The following is a 23,211-nucleotide window of genomic DNA, read 5'->3' on the forward strand; positions in this document are numbered from 1 at the left end:
CTGGGTGTTGATCAGAGAGCTCAATGTAGAGGATTCTGGAACTTACAAGTGTGGAGTTGATAAATTTGGCATTGATGGCTACACACCAGTGGAACTGAAAGTAAAAGAAGGTGAGTCTCTGTCATTGCATTTGTTTACTGTCCTAAATCTCCAGCATCATTAACATCAGTTACAGTGAGGGTGAATGAATAAACTCCCATAAAGATCAAAGATCAGAGGCTATGGTGTCAAAATGTTTTTCTACTGTACGAGGTTCTATAAAGAATAACTATTCATTTAACAGTGTGATCTGAATGTCTTTTAGTAGAGCAGAGTGAACTATAGAGAACTGACAGCTTATAAAGGGGGAGGAGTTGATGAAACATATTACATGAATACTGATGTGGAACTGATGAACATTTGAATTGTGTACATTCAGCAACTTTTGTTCAGTGACTTTTGAGGGAGATGATTTTGAAAATGCTGGTATGATTACACTGTTCTGTCTGATACATTAGAAACCTGCACTGAACTGACAGGTAAAAAGCAGTGAGTTAACGTCTGTGAAACATGTTATAATCCTGACTGATCAAATCAACATGGAGCAGTTTAAGAATCACTAATCAGAGCTAGAAGCAAATCAACAGTTCAGACTGAAACTGCTTTTCAAAAGAGTATAAAAAAGTAGAATTCATTAGATGTTTGCTGTAATTATGTTATGCAAAGAATTGCATTGCAACAAATATATTATTATTATTATTATTATGATTATTATTATTTATTTTCCTTTTTATATTATTTTTCTTCTCTATTATTCTATTTTTTCTGTCAGATTTTTGCAGTGAAACTCATCTCACAGTTTGAGATATCAATGCTGTTCCAACTCCTGATCGACTGGTCCAGTTGTGTGATTCAAGCTAATATACAGCTTTTTGATCAAATGCATGGTTTTCGTACAATCTTCGTACAATCTTGGCTGATTTTCTTCCTATAGGATTAAATGGGGTGCAGCACCGTACTTCTGCTCCAACGAAAGAAATTGTTTCATATATACTACCTCAGGACTGGCCCCAGAGCAATTCAGTGTTGTTCTGACCCGCATTCATCTGTTTGCCGTTTTTTTCCATCCTTCGTTTCTCCCACAGAGTCCCATTCATTCCTCGCCCCCACACAAACTCTTGTTGTTTCGTTGCCCTACAGCCACCAAACTACACACACTCACTCAGGGCAGGTCCGCAAGTGAGCACTCTTCTATGTGTCGTTTTTTCATCCCTCCTTCCTCCCTTAGACTCCCATTCATTTTCAACAACACGTAGCTAACACTTGGCAACTCCCTATGAACGACTTAATAAACATCCCATACAACATGGCAACTGCCTAGCAACAGTTTAGCAACTGTCTGTGATGCCATAGCAACTGCTTAGCATCACCGTAGCGACCACCTGGAATACCATAGTAACCACCTAGCAGCAGCCTAGCAGGAAGTGGGAACCATTTAAGCTGTGCAATCATTCTGCCTTTCCTTCAGGAAATGCATGTTTCTAGTCATTTTAGTAATTAATACATTATTTAAAAAGAGAATTGTTTCACCATAAGCAACTGTTGTATTTTATTGCTTATGGCTGACAGATCGTTCATACAAGAAAAGAATCAGTGTGCCTGGCCATGTAGGAGAATGTGTGAACATCAGCTGCAAATACCCACAATCCCACAGCAGTGACCCCAAGTTTCTCTGTAGGAGAGTGGGCACTGCTGACTGTAATTATGAAACATCTGTTAAAGAGAGCAGAAGATGGATAAATGAGGGAAAACTGTATCTACATGATGATGGAAAGCAGATCTTCACTGTGATCATCAACAGTCTGACTGAGGGAGACTCTGGTAAATACTGGTGTGGAGCTGAATCAGACTGGACATCTGACCATGGATACAAGATTTATATCACACAGATCAACCTCAGAGTTACTGGTGAGTGTATTCCATTTACAGCATTTGGCAACTTAAAATTTTACCATTTCACACGTAAAGTAAGTAGGTGAAGGTCGTGTTAAGAGTCTTGCCCAAGGACTCTTATTGGTTTAGTGTAGGTTGTTTACCCAGAAGGGGATTGAACCCCAGCCCGCAGCATAGAAGGCAGATGTGTTACCCACTGCATTACACCACCCATATCCCCCTTTTCAGTTCAATATTTAGTCATTTCAGTTAATTAGACCCAAAAGCTACATAATAAATACAACATTGAGTACCATTTTTACTATATGTTATAAATCAGAGGCTAATAATTTGTCTTTTAATTTATTTTCATCTGTTTCATTAGTAATTTGTGTTTTTTGATAACATCAATCAGATACATCTCATCTGACTCCATCACCTGGTGAGTCCAGCATGTTTTCAGTATCATCCATTCTTAGACTTCATGTTTTTTGACACTCTGTTAGAGCTTCATATTGCTGAGTACATGAAGAGTGCAGTGAGCATGCTCAGGAGGTACACACTCATCAGAGCAGTTCACTACAAACTGACCACACTGAGCAACTGCTTTTTTATGAATACAATGCTCAGTGTCGAATCACTTACAGATAGAACTGAGAAAATAATACTGAATTATTTTTTTCAAACAAATAGAAATGGCGCTAATCTGATTCTAGGTGGAAGTACACTATATTGCCAAAGGTATTTGCTCGTCTGCCTCACATGCATATGAAATTGAGTGAGATCCTATTCTTAATCCATAGGGTTTAATATGATGTCGGCCCACCCTTTGCAGCTATAACAGCTTCAGCTCTTCTGGGAAGGCTTTCCACAAGGTTTAGGAGTGTGTTAATAGGAATTTTTGACCATTCTTCCAGAAGCGCATTTCTGAGGTCAGACACTGATGTTGGACGAGAAGGCCTGGTTCGCAGTCTCCACTCTAATTCATCCCAAAGGTGTTCTATTGGGTTGAGGTCAGGACTCTGCAGACCAGTCAAGTTCTTCCACACCAAACTCGCTCATCCATGTCTTTATGGACCTTGCTTTGTGCACTGGTCTGCAGTCATGTTGGAACAGGAAGGGGCCAAACTCCCCAAACTGTTCCTACAAAGTTGGGAGCATGAAATTGTCCAAAATCTCTTGGTCTGCTGAAGCATTAAGAGTTCCTTTCACTGGAACTAAGGGGCCGAGTCCAACTCCTGAAAAACAACCCCACACCATAATCCCCCCTCCACCAAACTTTACAGTTGGCACAATGCAGTCAGACAAGTACTGTTCTTCTGGCAACCGCCAAACCCAGATTCGTCCATCGGATTGCCAGATGCCTAAGAGTGATTTGTCAGTCCAGAGAACATGTCTCCACTGCTCTAGAGTCCAGTGGCGATGCTTTACACCCCTGCATTCGATGCTTTGCATTGTGCTTGGTGATGTAAGGCTTGGATGCAGCTGCTCAGCCTTGGTAACTCGTTCCATGAAGCTCTCTACACTGTTCTTGAGCTAATCTGAAGGCCACATGAAGTTTGGAGATGTGTAGCGATTGACTGCAGAAAGTTAGTGACCTCTGCGCACTATGTGTCTCAGCATCTGCTGACCCCACACTGTCATTTTACGTGGCCTACCACTTCTTGGCTGAGTTGCTGTCATTCCCAATCACTTCCACTTTGTTATAATACCACTGACAGTTGACTGTGGAATATTTAGTAGTGAGGAAATTTCATGACTGGACTTGTTGCACAGGTGGCATCCTGTCACTGTACCATGCTGGAATTCACTGAGCTCCTGAGAGCAACCCATTCTTTCACAAATGTTTGTAGAAGCAGTCTGCAGGCCTAGGTGCTTGGTTTTATACACCTGTGGCCATAGAATGATTGGAACACTTGAATTCAATGATTTGCATGGGTGAGTGAATACATTTGGAAATATAGTGTATATTGGCAGAAATCCTGGACCTGATACCAGAGGGAAAAATAATGAATGTGTTCCTGTAACAAATCTGTTCTGAAACAGCACACACTCAAGCTGTGAGATGGCAATTTGTTAGCTGTGCAGTACTTTCTTTTCTGGTAGTAGCAGGAACATTTAGGTACAACTAGGGGAAAAATATGGTCAACATAGACCTACTTATAAACCAACCAACACCTCACGAAGAGCTTAGTAGTAGATGGTGCGCTCACCAACATTGACAACAAGCTTGTTGTTATTCCAGGAATGTAACATAAGCTAACATCGCTGACAAATCCATAAATTAAGTATGTAGATGAGTGTTCAGTGTGCAGAGAACATATTAAATATAAAACAGTTCAGTTAATCATAGCATTTTGCTAGCTCACTTGTTTTGCTTGTGTAATATTAAATATAAGCCTGTTTTTATCTCCAGGAATCCAAGCTGGACCATCACACACACGGCTAACTCACCTGGTTCCATCATCATCTCCTGCAGAACAACCAGAACAGAGAGACTCTCCAGCAGGTGATTCTCCCTCACTCTCCCACTCACCACAATACTGAGCCTGTACTGCTCCTTACTAGACAACATGTTGTAGAGAATGTAAGGGGAATATGTACCAGAAAAAGATTTAAAGCCTTGGAGCTTTAAAAACAAAGAGCACAGTGACATCTGGTGGTTTGCAGAAATTGCAGCATCCAGGATCTGGAGACTGTATATGAAGCACATGCAGTCATTTCATAGTATTGATTTGATTTGGGCTTGAGAACATTTCATGTCTTCATTTTGATCTGCTCCCTATTTATTACTTAACATTTATTAAAGTGCTGCAAAAATACATTATTATGTTCATGAATTTGTTAATTCTTTGCATTAATTTATTGACTTATTTGTTGTAAAACATTGCATATTTATTCTCTCTTCTATTTCTATAAAAAGAGAAAATAAATCTGTGCTTATTCTCTGTTGCGCATGTTCTTTACCAACAGGTCCAGAAACAATGACAGTCTTCCAGAGAGGTGGGCACAAACCTACTGACAAATATGAATTCTTCCCTTAATTCCTTTGTCAAATATATCACACTTATTTTACCTTTTTTGCTTGTTGCAGACTAATGGGAATTATGAAAATAATCCAATTTTGTATCCTCCACAGGGAAAAGAAAACACCAACCTATCAGATTCAGTGTACCAGAGCCTAAATCTCAATACCAAACAATCAGATTCAGTCTACCAGAGCCTAAACCACAACATCAAGCAAGCAGATTCAGTGTACCAGAGCCTAAACCCCAAAACCAAACATCAGATTCAGTCTACCAGAGTTTAAAACCAACATTAACCAATCAGATTCAGTCTACCAGAGTTTAAAACCAACATTAACCAATCAGATTCAGTCTAGCAGAGCCTAAACCCCAACACCACCCAATCAGATTCAGTCTAGCAGAGCCTAAACCCCAACACCACCCAATCAGATTCAGTCTACCAAAGCCTAAACCCCAACATCAACTTATCAGATTCAGGTGTCTAAACCCAAACACCAATCAGACTTAGTCTACCAGAGCCTAAATCCAACCATAAACAATCAGATTAGGGATACCAAAGCCTAAACCCAAACACCAAACTATCAGATTCAGTCTACCAGAGCCTGAACCCCACCAGTAACTAAGTCTATCATAAACTGTTAAATAATGGTTTACTTACTTTTTCAGATAATTGCAATTATTTAAACTCAACTTATTTAATTATTCAACTGATTTTAACAGCAATAATTTATCACAGCTGTTTGATTTCACGTTGTCACACCCTGATCATTGCTTCATGCCTGAGCTTCAGAGTTCAGCTTGCTGGTCTACGGTCTCCCAGCTCAGCCCCACAAATGGTCTAATGCTTCTGTGCTATAGCTTAATGCAGTCATGGACTCTCTCTGACTGAGCAAACGCTTATTGTGGTTGGCACATCCTTAGCATCAACACCCAGTCAAAGAGCTGCATTTCATTACATGTTTTACTGTTTTAGTTTTTAACTCTTTTTTCCACTTTGATTTTATTCATTTTTTATTCATTTTAGTCTTTGATGGCCTGTTTGGATTTGTTGTTGACTTCTTGAATGTTTGAGTATTCTAAGGATTGTGTTGAACATTTTCCTTGCACATGTACCCCAAGTGATCGGGTGCAATCATATTATGTCGCAACAAGCAAAATGAGCATTGAATGTGTTGAGACAAATACATAAAAATGCAGTGAATCATAAAGACGTATCATGGGACTTTTAAAACAAAAGAAGTCGTAGCTTCTGCTTTGGTGCTATAACATCTAGAGGGCAGCATGAGTATTGTTTGTTTGTTAGCTATGTAGCAAATTTCCATGTTTTGAACATTAATCCTACAAGAATGTGTGTTTTCAGCTTTTTTTACTCTCAATAATAAAAATAGCTTGATTGCCTCTATGCCTGATTCTGTGTAACAGACATTTGTGAGTGTGTATGCATTCAACAGTGTAGTGGATCCTTTGTCAGCACAAGCAGCGTTAGCTACTAAGTGAACATAGCAACAGAGATAACCAGCCAATTTGTCTACTTTATGCTTTTATTTTAATAGTTACATATAACAAACAAGATTCTGTCACCAAAGACTGAAGCCCACCACTAACCCACCAGATTCAGTTACCAAAGACTGAAGCCCACCACTAACCCACCAGATTCAGTTACCAAATCCTGAAGCCCACCACTAACCCATCAGATTCAGTCACTAAAGCCTGAAGCCCACCACTAACCCTTCAGATTCGGTCACTAAAGCCTGAAGTCCACCACTAACCCACCATATTCAGTCACCAGAGCCTGTAGCCCACCACTAACCCATCAGATTCAGTCACTAAAGCATGAAACCCACCAATAACACATCAGATGAATTCTCACAGCATCTAAATACACCACTAACGACTCCAATAATTGTTACATTTGAAATCTTTTATGTTTGCTTTGCTTTCCTGATTTCTCCTTACATAACACAACAGAAAAAGCCATTGTGTGTGTTGTGTTTTGTTACACGTATACAAGAATAAACAACCATTGATCTTTCCACATTAAAAGAATACACAATGTTCACTGCCTTCTCTTAGGTTTCATTCATTTTTATATGGAGATCAGTGGGCAGAGTTCTCACTAATAATGTACACCTTCCATCTGTGTGACTACAAATAACTTACTGTATTTATCCTCTAGATGGCAGTACACTCTTAAAAATCTGAGGTGCCAATAAAGGTTCTTTGGTGAGAAGAACATTTCTATGGACAGTTCTTAAAAAATAAATAAAATATTTTTTTTTACATAAAATGTGCAAGAATCAAGAACGTTCTTTACATTTTCAGAACCTCCGCATGTTAACATAAAGGTTCTGATTCTGTCAACGGTTCTGCATAAAATAATTTTGTAGGCACTCGGGCACTGACTAGAAGAGAGGAAAGAGAGGGAAAACAAGCCAACAGTCTGTGACTGAGGTGCCCTTGAGCATGACACCTAACCCCCAACTACTCCCCGGGCGCTTCGGATAGGGCTGCTCAGCAGGGTGGTGTGTGCAGCACACTAAGCTGTTAAAGAACACTTGAGAATATAAGAATATGTGGAGGCTTTTCTCACAAGTCTCACTGTAAACATTCACAATCCATCAACATACCTGTTTCTGTATCTCCCTCGCTTTAATTACATTTGTATTGCTGCATGGTGAATATGGCACAGTGTTCAGTCACACATTGGCAGTAGAGGCATTCTGACACAGACCAGTACACAATCAATGACATGAATATGAATATTCAACAGAGAAGTCATATATATTCATTCACTAGCAATCTAATTGCTAAGCTAATTTGGAATACTTTCATGTAAAGTAGCACAAATGAATAGATTCATGTGAAACAGTAAGGTTAAAAGTGCTGTAAACAACAGTAGTGTTAGCAGAAATAAGGTTTTGGGTGAAAAAGTGAGTAGGCCGACAGCATATATGCAGTCGTCACTCTACATCTAACACTTCTGCCCTGTCATCATATAAAAAAACAGCAAGACTGGGTGCACATCAACTATGTAACAGGTTTAAGACTAATCAATAAGAACATCAAGCTGCTTCAACACAATTCAAAGCCACTGTTTACTGCAGCCACATTCTTTGAAAGCTGCTGTAGTCGTGTTTCACACCTCATTTGGGAATATAGTTTTTGCTTATTCAGGGTGAGTAAAGGCAGTGGGCATGACTTCAGTTCTATTTAACATGCAGTGAAGTCACAGAATCAGATCAACACAGAGACAAGACAATCTTTAGTGCTCTAGAACTCTTTCTGCAGTGACATCATTTCCCACAGTACCAAATAACATGGATTTCCCCTGCTTTCATTTGTTGCCCTGTAATGAACACATACTTCCGGCCTCTACGTCGTCTTCTTCACACGTGGTTTAAACATACTTATACCAAAAGGGAGGTGGCCTCTACACAAATAACAGAATCTAGAGGGTGAGCTGGTTTGAGGAGTTGTTCAGAGAAAACCAAACTCAAATATTTCCATTGTTTTTAGCAAATCAGCATGAGATTAATGCAAATTTGCCCAAACAAACCTGCTGTGCTTGTGTTTCTATGTAATTAAAAGAACTTTCACTACCATTACCTAATCACGGCTAATGCAACAACAAAATTTTCATGTTTATGAGTAACGGTCTTGATCAAAATATGATTCCCGAATGCTGCTCCGCTCTTTATTCAGTTGTGATCTTAGTGTTATTTTATCTAAGCAGAATTCTAATATTAACAGAATATTGCATGGCTTTACTATATAGAAACTAGCCAGGTTTCCATTAGGTTTCCATTAAATCGTATCACAATAAGAAAATATGATTGGCTGATGTTGGGCTTTAGGCTGTGGCAGACTGAATCTGATTGGTTAATGATGGACTTTGGGTTCTGGTAGACTGCATCTGATTGGTTGATGTTGAGAATTAGGCTCTGGTAGACTGAATCTTATTGGTTTGTTTTGGGTTTAGACTCTGGTGGACTGAATCTGATTGTTTGGTGGTGAGGTTTATGCTCTGGTGGACCTCCCTCACCAACGGTGTCCACCAGCGTGTTCTTGGGTTTCCACCCTCACAAGAACCAACAAGGTTTTGGCCACAGCTATGCCTGGCAGCTTCCACAATGGGTTTTGAACAGGGTCTATTCAGACTCTATGTTCTCTACCTCGTCCGGTGCACAAGAAAAGTTCTCAAAGAGGTGGGAGTTAAAATCATTCCGGCCTCTGCCAGTTGTTCCTGCACACTGGTCTTGCCACCAGTCTTTGTTCCCAGTCTGGACACCAGTCTTTGCTGCCATCTGATCCAACTCACCACCAGATGGTGATTGGTTGAAAGCTCAGCACCTCTCTTCACCTGAGTGTCCAGAACATATGGTCCCAAGTCAGATGAACAACAAAGTCGATCATTGACCTTTGACCCAAGGAGGTCTGGTACCAAATCACTTATGAACATCATCATCATGGACAATGCATAACAAGCACAAAAGTCCAATAACATTTCACCATTGGGGTTTAGATTGGGCAGGCCGTTCCTCCCACTCTCCCTCTCCAGGTTTCCCAGTCCTTGCCAATGTGAGCACTGAAATCTCCCAGCTATTGAGTCTGTAAATCGGGCCCTTTTCAGAACCCCACCCACTTGCTCCAAGAAGGCCAAAGAGGTAGGTTTTACAGACATGAAACTCCTCAGACATCTGGTTCATATCATCACCACTGTGAACAACTTGGTTTACTTCTGAACCATTTCATTTTGAAAAATCAGTGGAATTTTCCTTTAAATACATTGTGCTTTGTGCCTTTCTTACTCAGGGTCAGAAAAAGAACTAGGCATGAGACCAGTTTCTGTTTAAGATACAAAGCAGTCACAAAGTCACACAAGGTCAGAGAGACAGGAAGTACGTCTTCAGGAGCTCTATCTGTCTGAGTTGGTGTTAATCTGTGAGCCTGAACTCAGAATGAAGATCCTCCTCATCTTCACCCTCTTCCTGATTTCAGGTAAGGAGATGTTCTTCTAAATAATCATCACCATCAGCAGAGTCAAATGAAGCCTTTACTTAAATTTATCCTCTTTTAGTAGGTGGAGGAGAATCAGAGAGATTTACAGGATATTCAGGAGGAGGAGTTCTTATCAAGTGTACATATGAGACAAGATACAAATCAAACCCAAAATACTTCTGTAAGGGTTCAGTTTCAAACTACGCTGATCAAATCAAGAAAGGAGTTAAAAATAAGTGCATAAATAGTGGATGATTCCCGCTGTTTGATGACACCAGCGCCGCAGAGTTCCAGGTGTCGATCAGAGAGCTCAACGTAGAGGATTCTGGAACGTACCAGTGTGGAGTTCATAAAGATTTTGAAAATCACTTCTACACCCCAGTGGAACTGAATGTAAAGAGAGGTGAGTCTCTCCCACCACTAAACCTGTTTATTTTCTTAAACATCCAGCATCATTAGCATCAGCTATAGTGAGGGTGAAGGTATAAAGGACATTGTCATTTTTATTTCATAATGTGCCAAATGTTTCAATGGGTGATAGGTTTGGACTTCAGGCAGGCCAGTTCAGCTCTCAAACTCTTCTACTACAGAGCCATGCTCTTATATTAATGCGGTCTTGCAATAATAAGCAAGGCCTTCTCTGAAAAAGATGTCGGGATAGCAGCATATGTTGCCAAAATCTGTATGTAATATATATCATTCAACATTAACGGTGCCTTTACAGTTATGCAAGACACCCATGTCATGTGCACTAATACACCCCATACCATCATGGATGCTCGCTTTTGAACTGTCTGCAGATAACAATCCAGATGGTCTTAGCCTGAACGACTAGAAAAATGAATCAAATTTTGATTTTTTTGACCACAGGACACTTTTCCACTTCACCAAAGTTCATCTTAAATGAGCTTGGGCCCAGAGAATGTGGCAGCATTTCTTGATCCTGGTTATATATGATACATAATTTCTTCTTTGCATGGTAGAGTTTTAACTTGCATTTGTGGATGCGACTGATGAACTGTGTTCACAGACAGTAGTTTTTGGAAGTGCTTCTAAGCCAATGCAGTGATTTTCAGTACAAAATCATGTCTTTATTTAATGTAGTGCCACCTGAGGGCCCGAAGGTCATGGCCAGCCAGTACTCCCTTCCATATAGTAATTTCTCTGCATTCTCTTAATCTTTTTATGATAGTATGTGCCATAAATGATGAAATCCCCAATCATAGAATAGAGAACCCCTCCCTATCTTTATGTCTGTAAGACTCAGCCTCTCTGAAATGCTATTTTTATATTCAATCATGTTACTGACCTGTTGCCAATTAACCACCAGTTGTTTTTATAACATAACACAACTTCACTGTTTTTTGTTGCTTCATCCCAATTTTTTATATGTATTTCTGGCATCAATTTCACAATGGGCATATTTTTCAAAACCCAACACAATTTATCAGTTTTAACATTTCATTTGCTGTCCTTGTAATTTTTTACAAATTAAATTTGGGGTTTAAATGATTTACATGTCACTGTATTCTGTTTTTGACATTTTGCACAGCGTCCCAACTTTTTTGGAAATAGGGTTGTATGATAATTGGCCTGTGTCATCAAAAATGATGCATTGGGCATTGGAGAAAAAAACATGAATTTGATCTGTTATTGTAACAAATCTGTCCTGCAATAGCATGCACTCACATTGTGTGGTGTCATATTGTTAGCAGTGTAGTTCTGTGCAGTTCTTCCAAGAACACTTGGGGACAACCAGGAGAAATTTTGCACATTCATTGTGAAGACTTGTTTGCTTATATCCTGCAATTCTGAGCTTTGTTTTTTAATGATGGCTGAGACTCATGAAGCGCTTGAGGACTCTTCATGATTATGACCATAAAAGATTCAGAGCTTTGAAAACAAAGAGCACAGTGACATCTAGTGGTTAGCAGAAATTGTAGCAGGCATTTAAGACTGTGGATGAAACACACACATTACTTTCATATTATCAATGTTGTATGTGCTTGAGAACAATGAGTGTTCACTTATAAACATCCTATTAATTTATTGACATTCATCTATTTATTTAATTGATTTGAATGCGCTTTAATAAAACAACCATGTGTGGTACAAATACATCATTGATGGTTAAAGCACATCTGCTGTCTGAAGCTTTAAATGCCATCAGTTAAGTTACAACAGTTATGCAAAAAAAACAAAAAAGCTTCAGCACAATATTTTTCAAATAGTGTGTATTGCAAAGGAGAAACAAGCCTCAATATCAAACATTCCATCACTACTGTTTTTCCTCTGTGGCTTCTCTGGTCAGGGTCCTGTGTTTGCTCACAGGCCAGGTGATAGAATTCTGAACTTGGACTGTCTGTGTGATTTTGAGTGATTAATTTCCAGATTTGAGCCTGTGTGAAGTAAACAGTGATTCTGTTATTCACTCTAATATCCTGCACTGGAATTTAGTGATGGAGATTGAACTAATGTCAACAGTCACTACCAGTTCAGACACTGTAAGTTGATGCAATTAATCAGGAAAAAAAATAGCAAGAAGTTAAGCAGAAGAGAATACCTCAATTTTGGCCTTTACTGAGTTGAGCACACTTTTTAAATCACAGAAACTAAACAATCAGACAAGCCAACCAAACATACAAACCAAGCAATTAGATTTGCTTCAAGTGAGTGGAAAACCAAAGTTCATATCTCCAAACAGATCCGTAACTTTGTCATAGAGTCAGTTCCCCAGAGAGTAGTCCACAAGTGCAGCAGTAAAACTGTTATGGCCAAAAACAAGCAAAATGTCAAAAATCCCAGACTATTAAAAAAAAAAAATAAATAAAAAAATAAGAAGGCCCAACACAGTAAAAAAAAAACAAAAAAAAACAATGATAGGTCTTACCCGGCTTCTTGACTTGATCCCAAATATCAAAATTAATCCAAGAACAATGATGTGAAATCAAGACAGGGAAGAAAATGGAGAATTATATTCCTTTCATGCTGGCATTGAGGCTCCCATCAAACTGTTCCTCCAGCCTTTGTTCTCCTTCAAGATGGCTGCCACCCCCTCTCTTCCTTACTAGTCCCTATATCCAACTTAAAAGTCCCTGTTCCTGTCTAAACAGGAACTTAACCAAAAAAGCAAGTAATAAACATAATACATTGAGGAAGACATGAGACATCTCTTTTACAGTAAATTAGTCGGATATTTTACATAGAACATGTAATGGAGTACCTAAGCTACATGAAGTCTGCACCACAGTATAACGTCTTGTGTGTGTAGGTAAGTGCTTAGGTACTCAACAGGTTCTACTATGTGGCACAGTCACAATGCTCGTTCTGAATTGTTTGAGGAAAATGAAATCAATTGTTCTGATCTGATTCAAAGTTTAGAAACCAAGGTTTCACACATGACCTGGCCTACGGCGCCAGGAGTGTTTTTATATTTGGTGCAAACTGACAGATCTGTTGAAAGCTAAACATGTTAAATTTCACACCTGAATATTACATGTACAATATTACACTCATAAGTTTTAAGTAATATTTTTTATGCTTAACCTACTTATACATGTCATTCAAGAATACGCTGTTGTGAATTCATCCTAAAAAGTGACCTCAGTCACATAAAAATGCCCCCACCTCTCTCTCTCTCTTTCATGAAAATTTGCCCAAAGGTTATTAATTACAAATGTGGAAATTCTACTAAGTTTTAAAGCTTTCAGTGCCCACTGTTCATTTTAGTGCTTTGTCAGTATTACACAGCAATAAGACACAATAAGTCAGTATTACTGTATGCAGAAGAAAGATGTGTAGGTAATTCTGATTGCATTGAGCTGAATCCAGTATGCAGTGATGCACAGAATGCATTTCAAACCATTTTGAAACCTCTACCTCAAATCTGAGATCTAAAAGATTCAAAATTCTGACAATTATCTTGCTTATTTTTACCATCCTTGCTTGACTATTAACCCCTGTTGTAGAGCACATTGTCACAGTAGTACAGAATCACTGGGATATTATCATTTGGTAACAGACTTCAGCGCATCGAAGTGAAACAAATACTGTGAGACTTAAGTACAGAATATCAGCTTTATTTTTAATATATTAACATAAAGGTCTAAACAGTCTACCAGAGTCTAGACCCCAACACCAACCAATCAGATTCAGTCTACCAGAGTCTAAACCCCAACACCAGCCCATCAGATTCAGTCTACCAGAGTCTAAACCCCAACACCAACCAATCCGATTCAGTCAACCAAAGTCTAAGATTCTTTGGATTGTGATTTTTAAATGTGTTTGTTTTTGACTGTATTAAAAACCCTTTTCCTTGCACATTTGTTCTTTCTTAGAGAGAAATTTGTTAGACTCATAGAATCACATTATGCTGCAGAGAGGAAAATGATAATAGGTGTGTGTGTGTGTGTGTGTGTGTGTGTGTGTGTGTGTGTGTGTGGGTGTGTGTGTGTGTGTGTGTGTGAGACATATGAGATCAATTCATGGATTTTTTTTCATAATATTTACATCTGGGGTCTGGGGGCAGTGAAGTTTCCTATTCTTTCTGTCAGATTCTCAGTCAGACACTTAGATGAGTCCAAGGTGGTGGAGTGTAAACACACTGAGAGGTTTGAAGAATCACAATGTATTTTATTCTGGAACACTTGACTTGGGTCACAGCCTAAAGAGTTAAATAAGTTCTAAGATCTCTAAGAACTTACCAAAAAAATACAAACAAAACAAAATAAAAAAAAAAAACAGTAATCGGTCCCTTTTGCATATGCCACGTTATTTTTTATTTTGGCATCAGCAATTAAATGGTATTCATGCTTTCCAAATTGTAGAAATGTGTCATATTTAAGTTTGTTCCATGCAGATGCTGTTTTATGTTCTTTTCACTTAGAAAATCTAGGAAAAATACAATTTGATCAGGGGTGCCCAAACTTTTAAATACAGCTGTTCGCTTCAGGAGAACATGTTGGTAAATGTGTCCAGGTTCCACCAAAAACAGACTGTTTTATTCGGAAAAGTTGATTTAACAATAATATTAATTAAGTTAATGTTGCTTTCAGGTAACAAGAAATAACAAAATTAGCAATTTATTCATGAAGAATTGAACTTTTTCACTCACTTCAAAAAGCATAAAGTTTTAACCCTTGTGCGGTGTTCAGGTCTGTAGGACGCATTTTCAATGTTTATCAAATGAAAAAATCATGGGATTTATTATTATTTGAGCCTCAGATTCCTTGGCCTTTGCTCATTTTCTGTGAAGAACACATAAAATAACACATTTTAAGTGACTTCACACTGTGTTGGATGAACCCGCAGGGAATAAAAGTGTGGAGGTGCTGTGTCCCCTTCACTCTGTTCTCCTCCTGCATGGCCTGCTACTATTTAAGGTGGGACGGGAAAGTTAGCTAGCTAGCCACCAAGACATTAGCATGCAATAAGCAATTTTTTATGCTTGTTATGAAGAAAGCGACCATAATACACTGAAACTACATTAAGCTAAGATAATACAGTGGTTATCGTAATTTTTTTAACAGAGAAAAATACTTACATTTGTAGTATATCTTTGCTCGTCTTGTTCAGTCATCTTGCTGGTTTTTCTTTTTTTCACACTGTTTGGAGTGAGTCTCCGAAAAACCTCCATTTGGAGGGTCATGTAGCCCTAACACTTCACCCTACCCCTCTATCTCAACTAAAATTGGGACACCCTACCCCTTGACGTGAATGCGCAAAACAGAGGGCTAAGGGCTAAGTGGTAGGGGCGAGGGGTGAAATGGGGTGAAATGGGATTAGGCCTATGTGTAAGGTGGACAACATGGACAGGCTGCTGACTGGCTACAGCTGCTAAAGGAGAACTAAATAATTTTCAGCTACATTGTATTCCAATTTATTCATTCAGGACCCTTGTCATAAAGTGTGATTATAATATTGTTTTTTTCTTAAATGTATTGTGTTTTATGATGAGTATAGTTTCATGCAATACACTATATTAAATAACTCATTTGTACAGTAATACACATCTAGATACTCGTCCACCTCAGAGTTCGTTTACAATATTCTTTTCTCCCCACTACTGAACTTTGTTCGTGCACACTTCACACATCTTCTTCCTGAGAAGATCACAGCCTGCTCACACTCAGGGTCAGAAAGAGAAATGGACATGACAACAGTTCCTGCACTTTTGTTTAATGAACACTTGACCTTCACTGACCTCGGATTTTGGAGTGTGTTTTTCTTCATAAGCTGGATAATTAAACCCTGCATGTGGATCCATCTAAATGGCCTAAACAGAGTGATAAATATCAGATAAATATCAGTGATAATTAAAATGTTGTATCTTTATGTGTCAATCATGATCTCCCTGTTCATGCTTGACCCAGAGTCTGTATAGAATATGTTTTTAATCATTATTAGAATATTATTTTCATTGTTTGTGATCAAGTCCTTCACAAGGCAACTGCAACAGAAAGATGAACTGAAATGCAACTGTAAAAATTAATTATATTTTAGTATATTTGGTAATTTACTGTGGTAAATGATGCAGGCCAGTCTGGGCCTTTGTTTACATAAACCTGATAATGTCCGCAGCTGAAACTGCACATTTCCTTTGGTCCATATGTGCCTGAGCACAAATCAAAAGAAATTTTCCAAATCTATCAAACCATACAGTTAATAACATTGTTTTTATTACTTAAACACGCAGTGATCAGCATTTAGTCACCAATAATATTTTACTAAGAGAATCATATTAAATGAATTTATGAAACAAACAAGGCACCGATCTGTTACCCAGCATACCCGAGAGCAGTTACAATGTTCCTATATGCTAATGTTACCAAGGCAACAGCAAAAGGGTGGTAAAAAATCTATTGCCAGTTGTAGTGTAGTCTTGTGGGGCCTGACTTGATCCAGTGATGAAAATACATGGGAAACTTGTTAAACATGTAATGCAGATCTGTGGTAACCACAAACAGGGGTATACCCCTCTTAATCCCACCTCCAAATTCCTCTAGTCTGTGCTCTATTAGTGTCCAGAGTATATTCAATAACACAGCAAAAGCCATTGGCCATCAGTGTGCTAATGACAGGTTTGTGGAACAGTGTTGGCAAGTGCACCATCCTACTTTGAGCTTTGCCTTCTACGTTCCCCAAATTTTATGACAATTTTTTTCATAATTATCCCAGGAGTTTCTTGTTGCTTCTCAATCCCATCCTGAAATATCAATCACTTACACTATGTTTGCTGTGTAGTTCTTCCTGTGGGGTTAACAGGGTGATTTGTGTAGTTAGTTTCAGCATGATAGACTTCTTTTACATCATCTTCTTTGTAACATCCTGTCTTGCCTTGCCTAACTTTTTCTTGTTTCTGTCTGTGTCTGCCTTTGTTTACCTTCCCTTGTGTGTCTTGCCATGTGCTTTTGTTGTTGTTTTGGCCTCTGTCTCCTGCCCTGTCCTGCCTCCTTGTCATTAGTATCACCTATGTTTAGTTTTTAGCCCCACCCTCTCAGTAGCCCCAGGGGTTTCTTGTTTGTTCCCTTTGTATATATACCTCTGGTTGCGTGCTTCGCATTTGCCAAAAATGTCCATGAAGGGGTAGCATTTTCCTGCAGCTGAACACCACCAGTCCAGGCAGCCTCAGAGCTGCAGTGCAGTGACACCCAGGTGGCCGGCCCTAACAGCAATGTAGCTGTGATATAGCGTCGCTTAGGCAGCTGATCCAAGAGGCCTCATAGCTGTGGCGTAGCACTGTTAATGCAGCTGAACACTACTGGTCCTGACAGCCCCACAGCTGCAGTGCAGCGTCATCCAAAAAGCCGGCTCAGGCCGCCATGTAGCTGTGCTGTAGTTTCAATTAGGTCCATTGTTAGTTTTCTAGTTTTCTTTTGTTTTCTTTCTGTTTTAGTAGTTTGTTTATTAGTGTTGTTTCCTTGTTTAGTCACCTTTGTGGATTTGTTTTCTTCAGTGTTTTCAAAAAATATAAGGACTTGCACTTGCATCCTGCCTCTTCAGCTTTATGATCTTATATTAAGTGATTAATATAAAAGTAGCAATTTTTAAAGTTTAGTAGTTGTCAAGAAAATTATCAGATGGGTAAAGCTGATACTATACAATATCTATATCAGGGGAAAATTGCCATCAGTACATTGATTCATATTTATATCCAGAAGCTCAAGCTGGGCAGTCACCCACATGGCCAACTCGCATGGTTACATCATCATCTCCTGTAGCAGAAACTGAACAGAGCGACTCACCAGCAGGTGATTCTCTCTCTGCTCCACTGCAGTCCACAACACTTTACACCAACATAAGGTAAAACATCCTGCAATAAAAATAAATAAAAATCAGTTCAGAATTGTCTTATTTTAGTGTCATTCTTCAGTACTTTAGATTTGAAGTAAGACAGCTCAGTCTACATCTACATTTTGCTTTCCTCACCATTCCTTTAAAAAGCACCAAAGAAAAAGGCAGTAGGCTATGACACACAGAATGTAAACAGGCAGTGGCTGTTGTCCTCAGATTAGCTGAAAACATTATGTTCCCATCCTCCTGAATTGTGATGACTTTTAATTCTTATATTTTTGCTAACTTATACAACTCCTACAAATAAATAAATAGCTCACAGTATAGTTCTCACAGTTCATGAGGTGGCAAAAGCAGAATACAAGTTCATAACTGAGCCACTATTATAGGTTAGTGTTTGAAATATCTGCCTGCAAATGAAATAACTCCAAAGAATAACAGTTCAAAGAAAAAGATAACTTGCACATTAGTGCTATCAAATTTGTGTACACTATACAGACAGCAGGGATCACTCCACTGGTTTTGGTTTGGATAAAGCCAAAGACACAAAGATGGAGATTAAAGTTTTGTAAAACCAGCAAAAAGGGAATTGAAATTACTTAAACTCTTACACAACATTAGTGCTAAAATGTGGTGTATTTTACTATGCAAAAGAACGTTTTGTCCAGTGTAACAGGCAAAACTGTGATGAAAAAGCACAAAATAGAAGCTGTTTCAACACAACTCAGAGCCACTGTTTATTTTGTGCCATGAAATTATTTGATAACTTTTTTTTTGTATTGTAGCTTCGCTACTACATGATTCATACATCATCTTGAGGAGAAATTTGCAGCTCTTGCTTTCTCAGGGTCAAAAAGGGAAGTGGGCATGTCATGACTTTCTGATTTAGACCCAGCTGAAGACACAGTACTGTCACAATCACACAGGATCAGAGACAGAGTGTCAGTTAAGGAGTCTCTGATATCTGTCTGAGTTGGTGTTCATCTGTGAACTGAGCTCAGAATGAAGATCCTCCTCATCTTCACCCTCTTCCTGATTTCAGGTAAGGAGATGCTCTTCTAAATAATCATCACTATCAGCAGAGTCAAATGAAGCCTTTACTTAGAAGGACATTTGTCCTCTTTTAGTAGGTGGAGGAGAATCAGAGAGAGTGACAGGATATTCAGGAGGAGGAGTCCTCATCAAGTGTACATATGAGACACAATACACATCAAACCAGAAATATCTCTGTAAGGGTTCACTGTTAATCTGTGCTGACCAAATCAAGACAGGAGTTAAAAATGAGTGGATAAATAGAGGAGATTCTCACTGTTTGATGACACCAGAGCTGCACAGTTCTGGGTGGTGATCAGAGAGCTCACTGTAGAGGATTCTGGAATGTACCACTGTGGAGCTGAGAAATATTTCGCCATTATCATCCATACACCAGTTCAACTGAATGTGAAGGAAGGTGAGTCTCTCTCAACACTGCACTTGTTTGCTTTCCTAAACTCATAAATCATAAGTATCAGCTACAGTGAGGGTGAATGTACAAACTCCTACAAAAATCAAAGATCAGAAACTGTATTGTCTAAAAGTGCTTTTCTACTGTATGTATCACTTTAAAAACTATAACTACTCATTTAACAGTGTGATCTGAATGTGCTTTTAGTAGAGTGGAGTGAACTATAGAGAACTTACAGTTAAAAAGGGGGGGGAGTCCGTGAAGTACAGAAATGAGAATGAATACAAAACCTAAGTATTTCTGTGAATTCTGATCATCATAGATGTTCTGAACAAACAGGAGCTCAACAGTTCAGTTCATGATAACAGAACAGAAGGACAAAATTAAATTTACTTCATTCTAATGTGTAAACTGGCTAAACATGAATGAAATGTTATATCAGTATTGATACTATATGTAAGTACATAATTTAATTTGATGTAACATATTTCATGTGTGTGGAATTGATGAACATTTGAATCGTGTACATTCAGCAACTTTTTTCAGTGATCTTGAGGGAGACGATTTTAAAGGATGCGGGTAAGATTACACTGTTCTGTCTGATACGTTAGAAACCTGCACTGAACTGATGTAAAAAGCAGTGAGGAGCTTTTAAAGTGCAGTTAATGTCTGTGAAACATGTTATAATCCTGACTGATCAAATCAACATGGAACAGTTTAAGAATCACTAATCAGAGCTAAAAGCAAATCTACAGTTCAGACTGAAACTGTATCACAAGACTAAACATCAGTCTGGATTAGTTTGATGATCCAGGAGTTCAGAGATTAATTGTGCTTTTCAAAAGAGTATAAAACAGTAGAATTTGTTAGATGTGTGCTGTAATTAATTTAGTAATTAATAATTTATTTAGAATTTAGAAAACAAGAAAACTGTTTTACCATAAGCAAACTACTGGAAGTTTATGCAACTGTTGTACCTGTTTATGATTGACAGATCTGTCCTATGAGAAGAGCATCAGTGTGATTGGCCATGTAGGAGAAAGTGTGAACATCAGCTGCAAATACCCACAATCCCACAGCAGTGACCCCAAGTTTCTCTGTAGGAGAGTGGACACTGCTGACTGTAATTATGAAACATCTGTTAAAGAGAGCAGAAGATGGATAAATGAGGGAAAACTGTATCTACATGATGATGGAAAGCAGATCTTCACTGTGAGCATCAGCAGTCTGACTGAGGGAGACTCTGGTGAATACTGGTGTGGAGCTGAATCAGACTGGACATCTGATCATGGATACAAGGTTTATATCACACAGATCAACCTCAGGGTTACTGGTGAGTAGATCTGACTTAAATCAATTTGTTTACTTACAGAAACGTTGTGCTATATATTTGTGCACTTCAAAGGTAATAAGTGCACAGCATTATTAACCATCTGGAAAAGGTCAGTGAAAGAGATTATAGTTTGCATACTCAAATATACATAAATCAACTGTAATAAATGAATGGATAATCATTTTAAATGTGAATGTGTGAGGTTGTAGTTTGATACATAGAGCATAGATTGATCTATATAAAGAAATAAAGACAATAATAATGACAATTTTTACAAACGACATTTGAAATTTTCATCTTCATTAACAGAACGACCAGCAACATCATCCTCAACATTACCATCAGGCTCAACTCCACAGAGCACAGAAACAGCCTCCTCTACATCTACAACTGCAATGAATTCCTCATTTAGGACTTCAACAGGTATAAAATTCAGACTGCATTTGTCCTGGTAAACTGTAGTCAATCATCAATAATGGCATCTACACAAACGCCTAAACAAACTTCAGATCTAAGTGTTCTACCACAGTCATCAACATACATCAGCTCACTGACCACAAAACCAACCATATCATCAATGTCCAAAACCACATCATCTCCATTGTCTGCTACAAGTGAATTCACTTGAAGTGGACATGAAACAGTAGATGTAGTTAGAATCATTTACAAGATGTCTTCCCTCTCCCAAAATCCTTATAGATTTAACAGTCAGTTAAACCAGATTTAAAATAAGATGGTCAGTGAGTTTTTGACAACATCGCAAACATCGAACAGAGAATAAATAAAACAGTGTCACATTTTAACCATCCAAAACCCAACAAAATTAGGGTGTTTCATGTCCTCTTTAATATACAGTACACCTATAGAACATCTGGTCATGTCCTGTTAGCTTGATCAGATTGTTGGTTGTGTCTGATTCTATGATTCATGTTCTCCACCTCCAGCATTTCCAGTTTCCTCTGTGATCATTAGTGTCTCTGCGATTCTGCTGCTGCTTCTGATTGGACTCCTATTTTTCATAGTCACATTTCAAAAGAGATGGAAGACTCAAGGTACGATCACACACAAAAACCATAGGAAATTATCATACCTTATATACATGATTTTTTTTTTAACCAGACAAAAAAAATTTAAAACCTGGAGTCAAGATTGAGTGTGTGGAGTCAGTGTGACTTAAAATGAAAAGTGGTTATCAGAAATTATAGCAGCCGTAATCTGGAGACTAGAATCAGAATAAATTCAGTTTGGGCTTGAGAACACTTTACATATAAGTTTATTTGTTACTTATTATTATACTGCAGTTAATATTTATTCCATTGAATTCATATAAAATAAAAGTAAATCTGCATTTATTCTCTGTTGCTTGTCTTCTTTACCAACAGGTCCAGAAACAAAGGCACAATGTTCCAGAGAGGTGGGTACAAAAATACATCATTGTGATTTTTTTCAGCGATTCATTTGTCAAAAGTTGCAATCTCTTATAATTTTAACATCATATTTCAGAGTATTGGGAATTATGAAAATGATCCAACATTGTTTTCTCTTCAACCAAGAAACACCAACCAATCAGATTCAGTCTAGCAGAGCCTAAACCCCAACACCAACCAATCAGATTCAGTCTACCAGAGTCTAGACCCCAACACCAACCAATCAGATTCAGTCTACCAGAGTCTAGACCCCAACACCAACCAATCAGATTCAGTCTACCAGAGCCTAAACCCCAACACCAACCAATCAGATTCAGTCTACCAGAGTCTAGACCCCGACACCAACCAATCAGATTCAGTCTACCAGAGTCTAGACCCCAACACCAAACAATCAGCTGCAGTCTACCGGAGTCTAGACCCCAACACCAACCAATCAGATTCAGTCTACCAGACCCTAAACCCTAACACCAACCAATCAGATTTAGTCTACCAGAGTCTCAACCCCAACACCACCCAATCAGATTCAGTCTACCAGAGTCTAGACCCCAACACCACCCAATCAGATTCAGTCTACCAGAGTCTAAACCCCAACACCAAATCAATCAGATTTAATCTTATACAGTCTAAACCCAACCACAAAAAATCAGATTCAGACTCCTGAAGCCTGACCCATCCACTAACCAATCAGATTCGATCTACCAGAGCCTAAACCTCTACCGCAGCTTAACACAATCAGGGACTCTATGTACAGACTGAGCAAATGCTCAATGTGGTTGTGAT

General features: G+C 38.5%; 1 protein-coding gene across 1 annotated transcript; it reads left to right on the forward strand.

Annotated features, from left to right (window-relative positions):
• Positions 1-19,156: 19,156 nt before the first annotated feature.
• On the forward strand, positions 19,157-21,012 carry LOC118797757 (CMRF35-like molecule 8). The gene is made up of 3 exons (XM_036557022.1): positions 19,157-19,269; positions 19,355-19,677; positions 20,666-21,012. Exons 2-3 carry the CDS (start codon positions 19,605-19,607, stop codon positions 21,010-21,012), a joined length of 420 nt encoding a protein of 139 aa, XP_036412915.1. The 5' UTR covers positions 19,157-19,269; positions 19,355-19,604.
• Positions 21,013-23,211: the final 2,199 nt, after the last annotated feature.

The sequence above is a fragment of the Colossoma macropomum genome, unplaced genomic scaffold, assembly GCF_904425465.1.
Source record: "Colossoma macropomum unplaced genomic scaffold, Colossoma_macropomum, whole genome shotgun sequence".
NCBI classification, from domain to species: Eukaryota; Metazoa; Chordata; class Actinopteri; order Characiformes; family Serrasalmidae; genus Colossoma; species Colossoma macropomum.

Coding starts and splice junctions, on each gene's coding strand:
- LOC118797757 (XM_036557022.1), top strand. CDS start 19,605: ATGTACCACTGTGGAGCTGAGAAATATTTCGCCATTATCATCCATACA. Junction 19,678..20,665: donor TCAACTGAATGTGAAGGAAG/GTGAGTCTCTCT, acceptor TATGATTGACAG/ATCTGTCCTATGAGAAGAGC.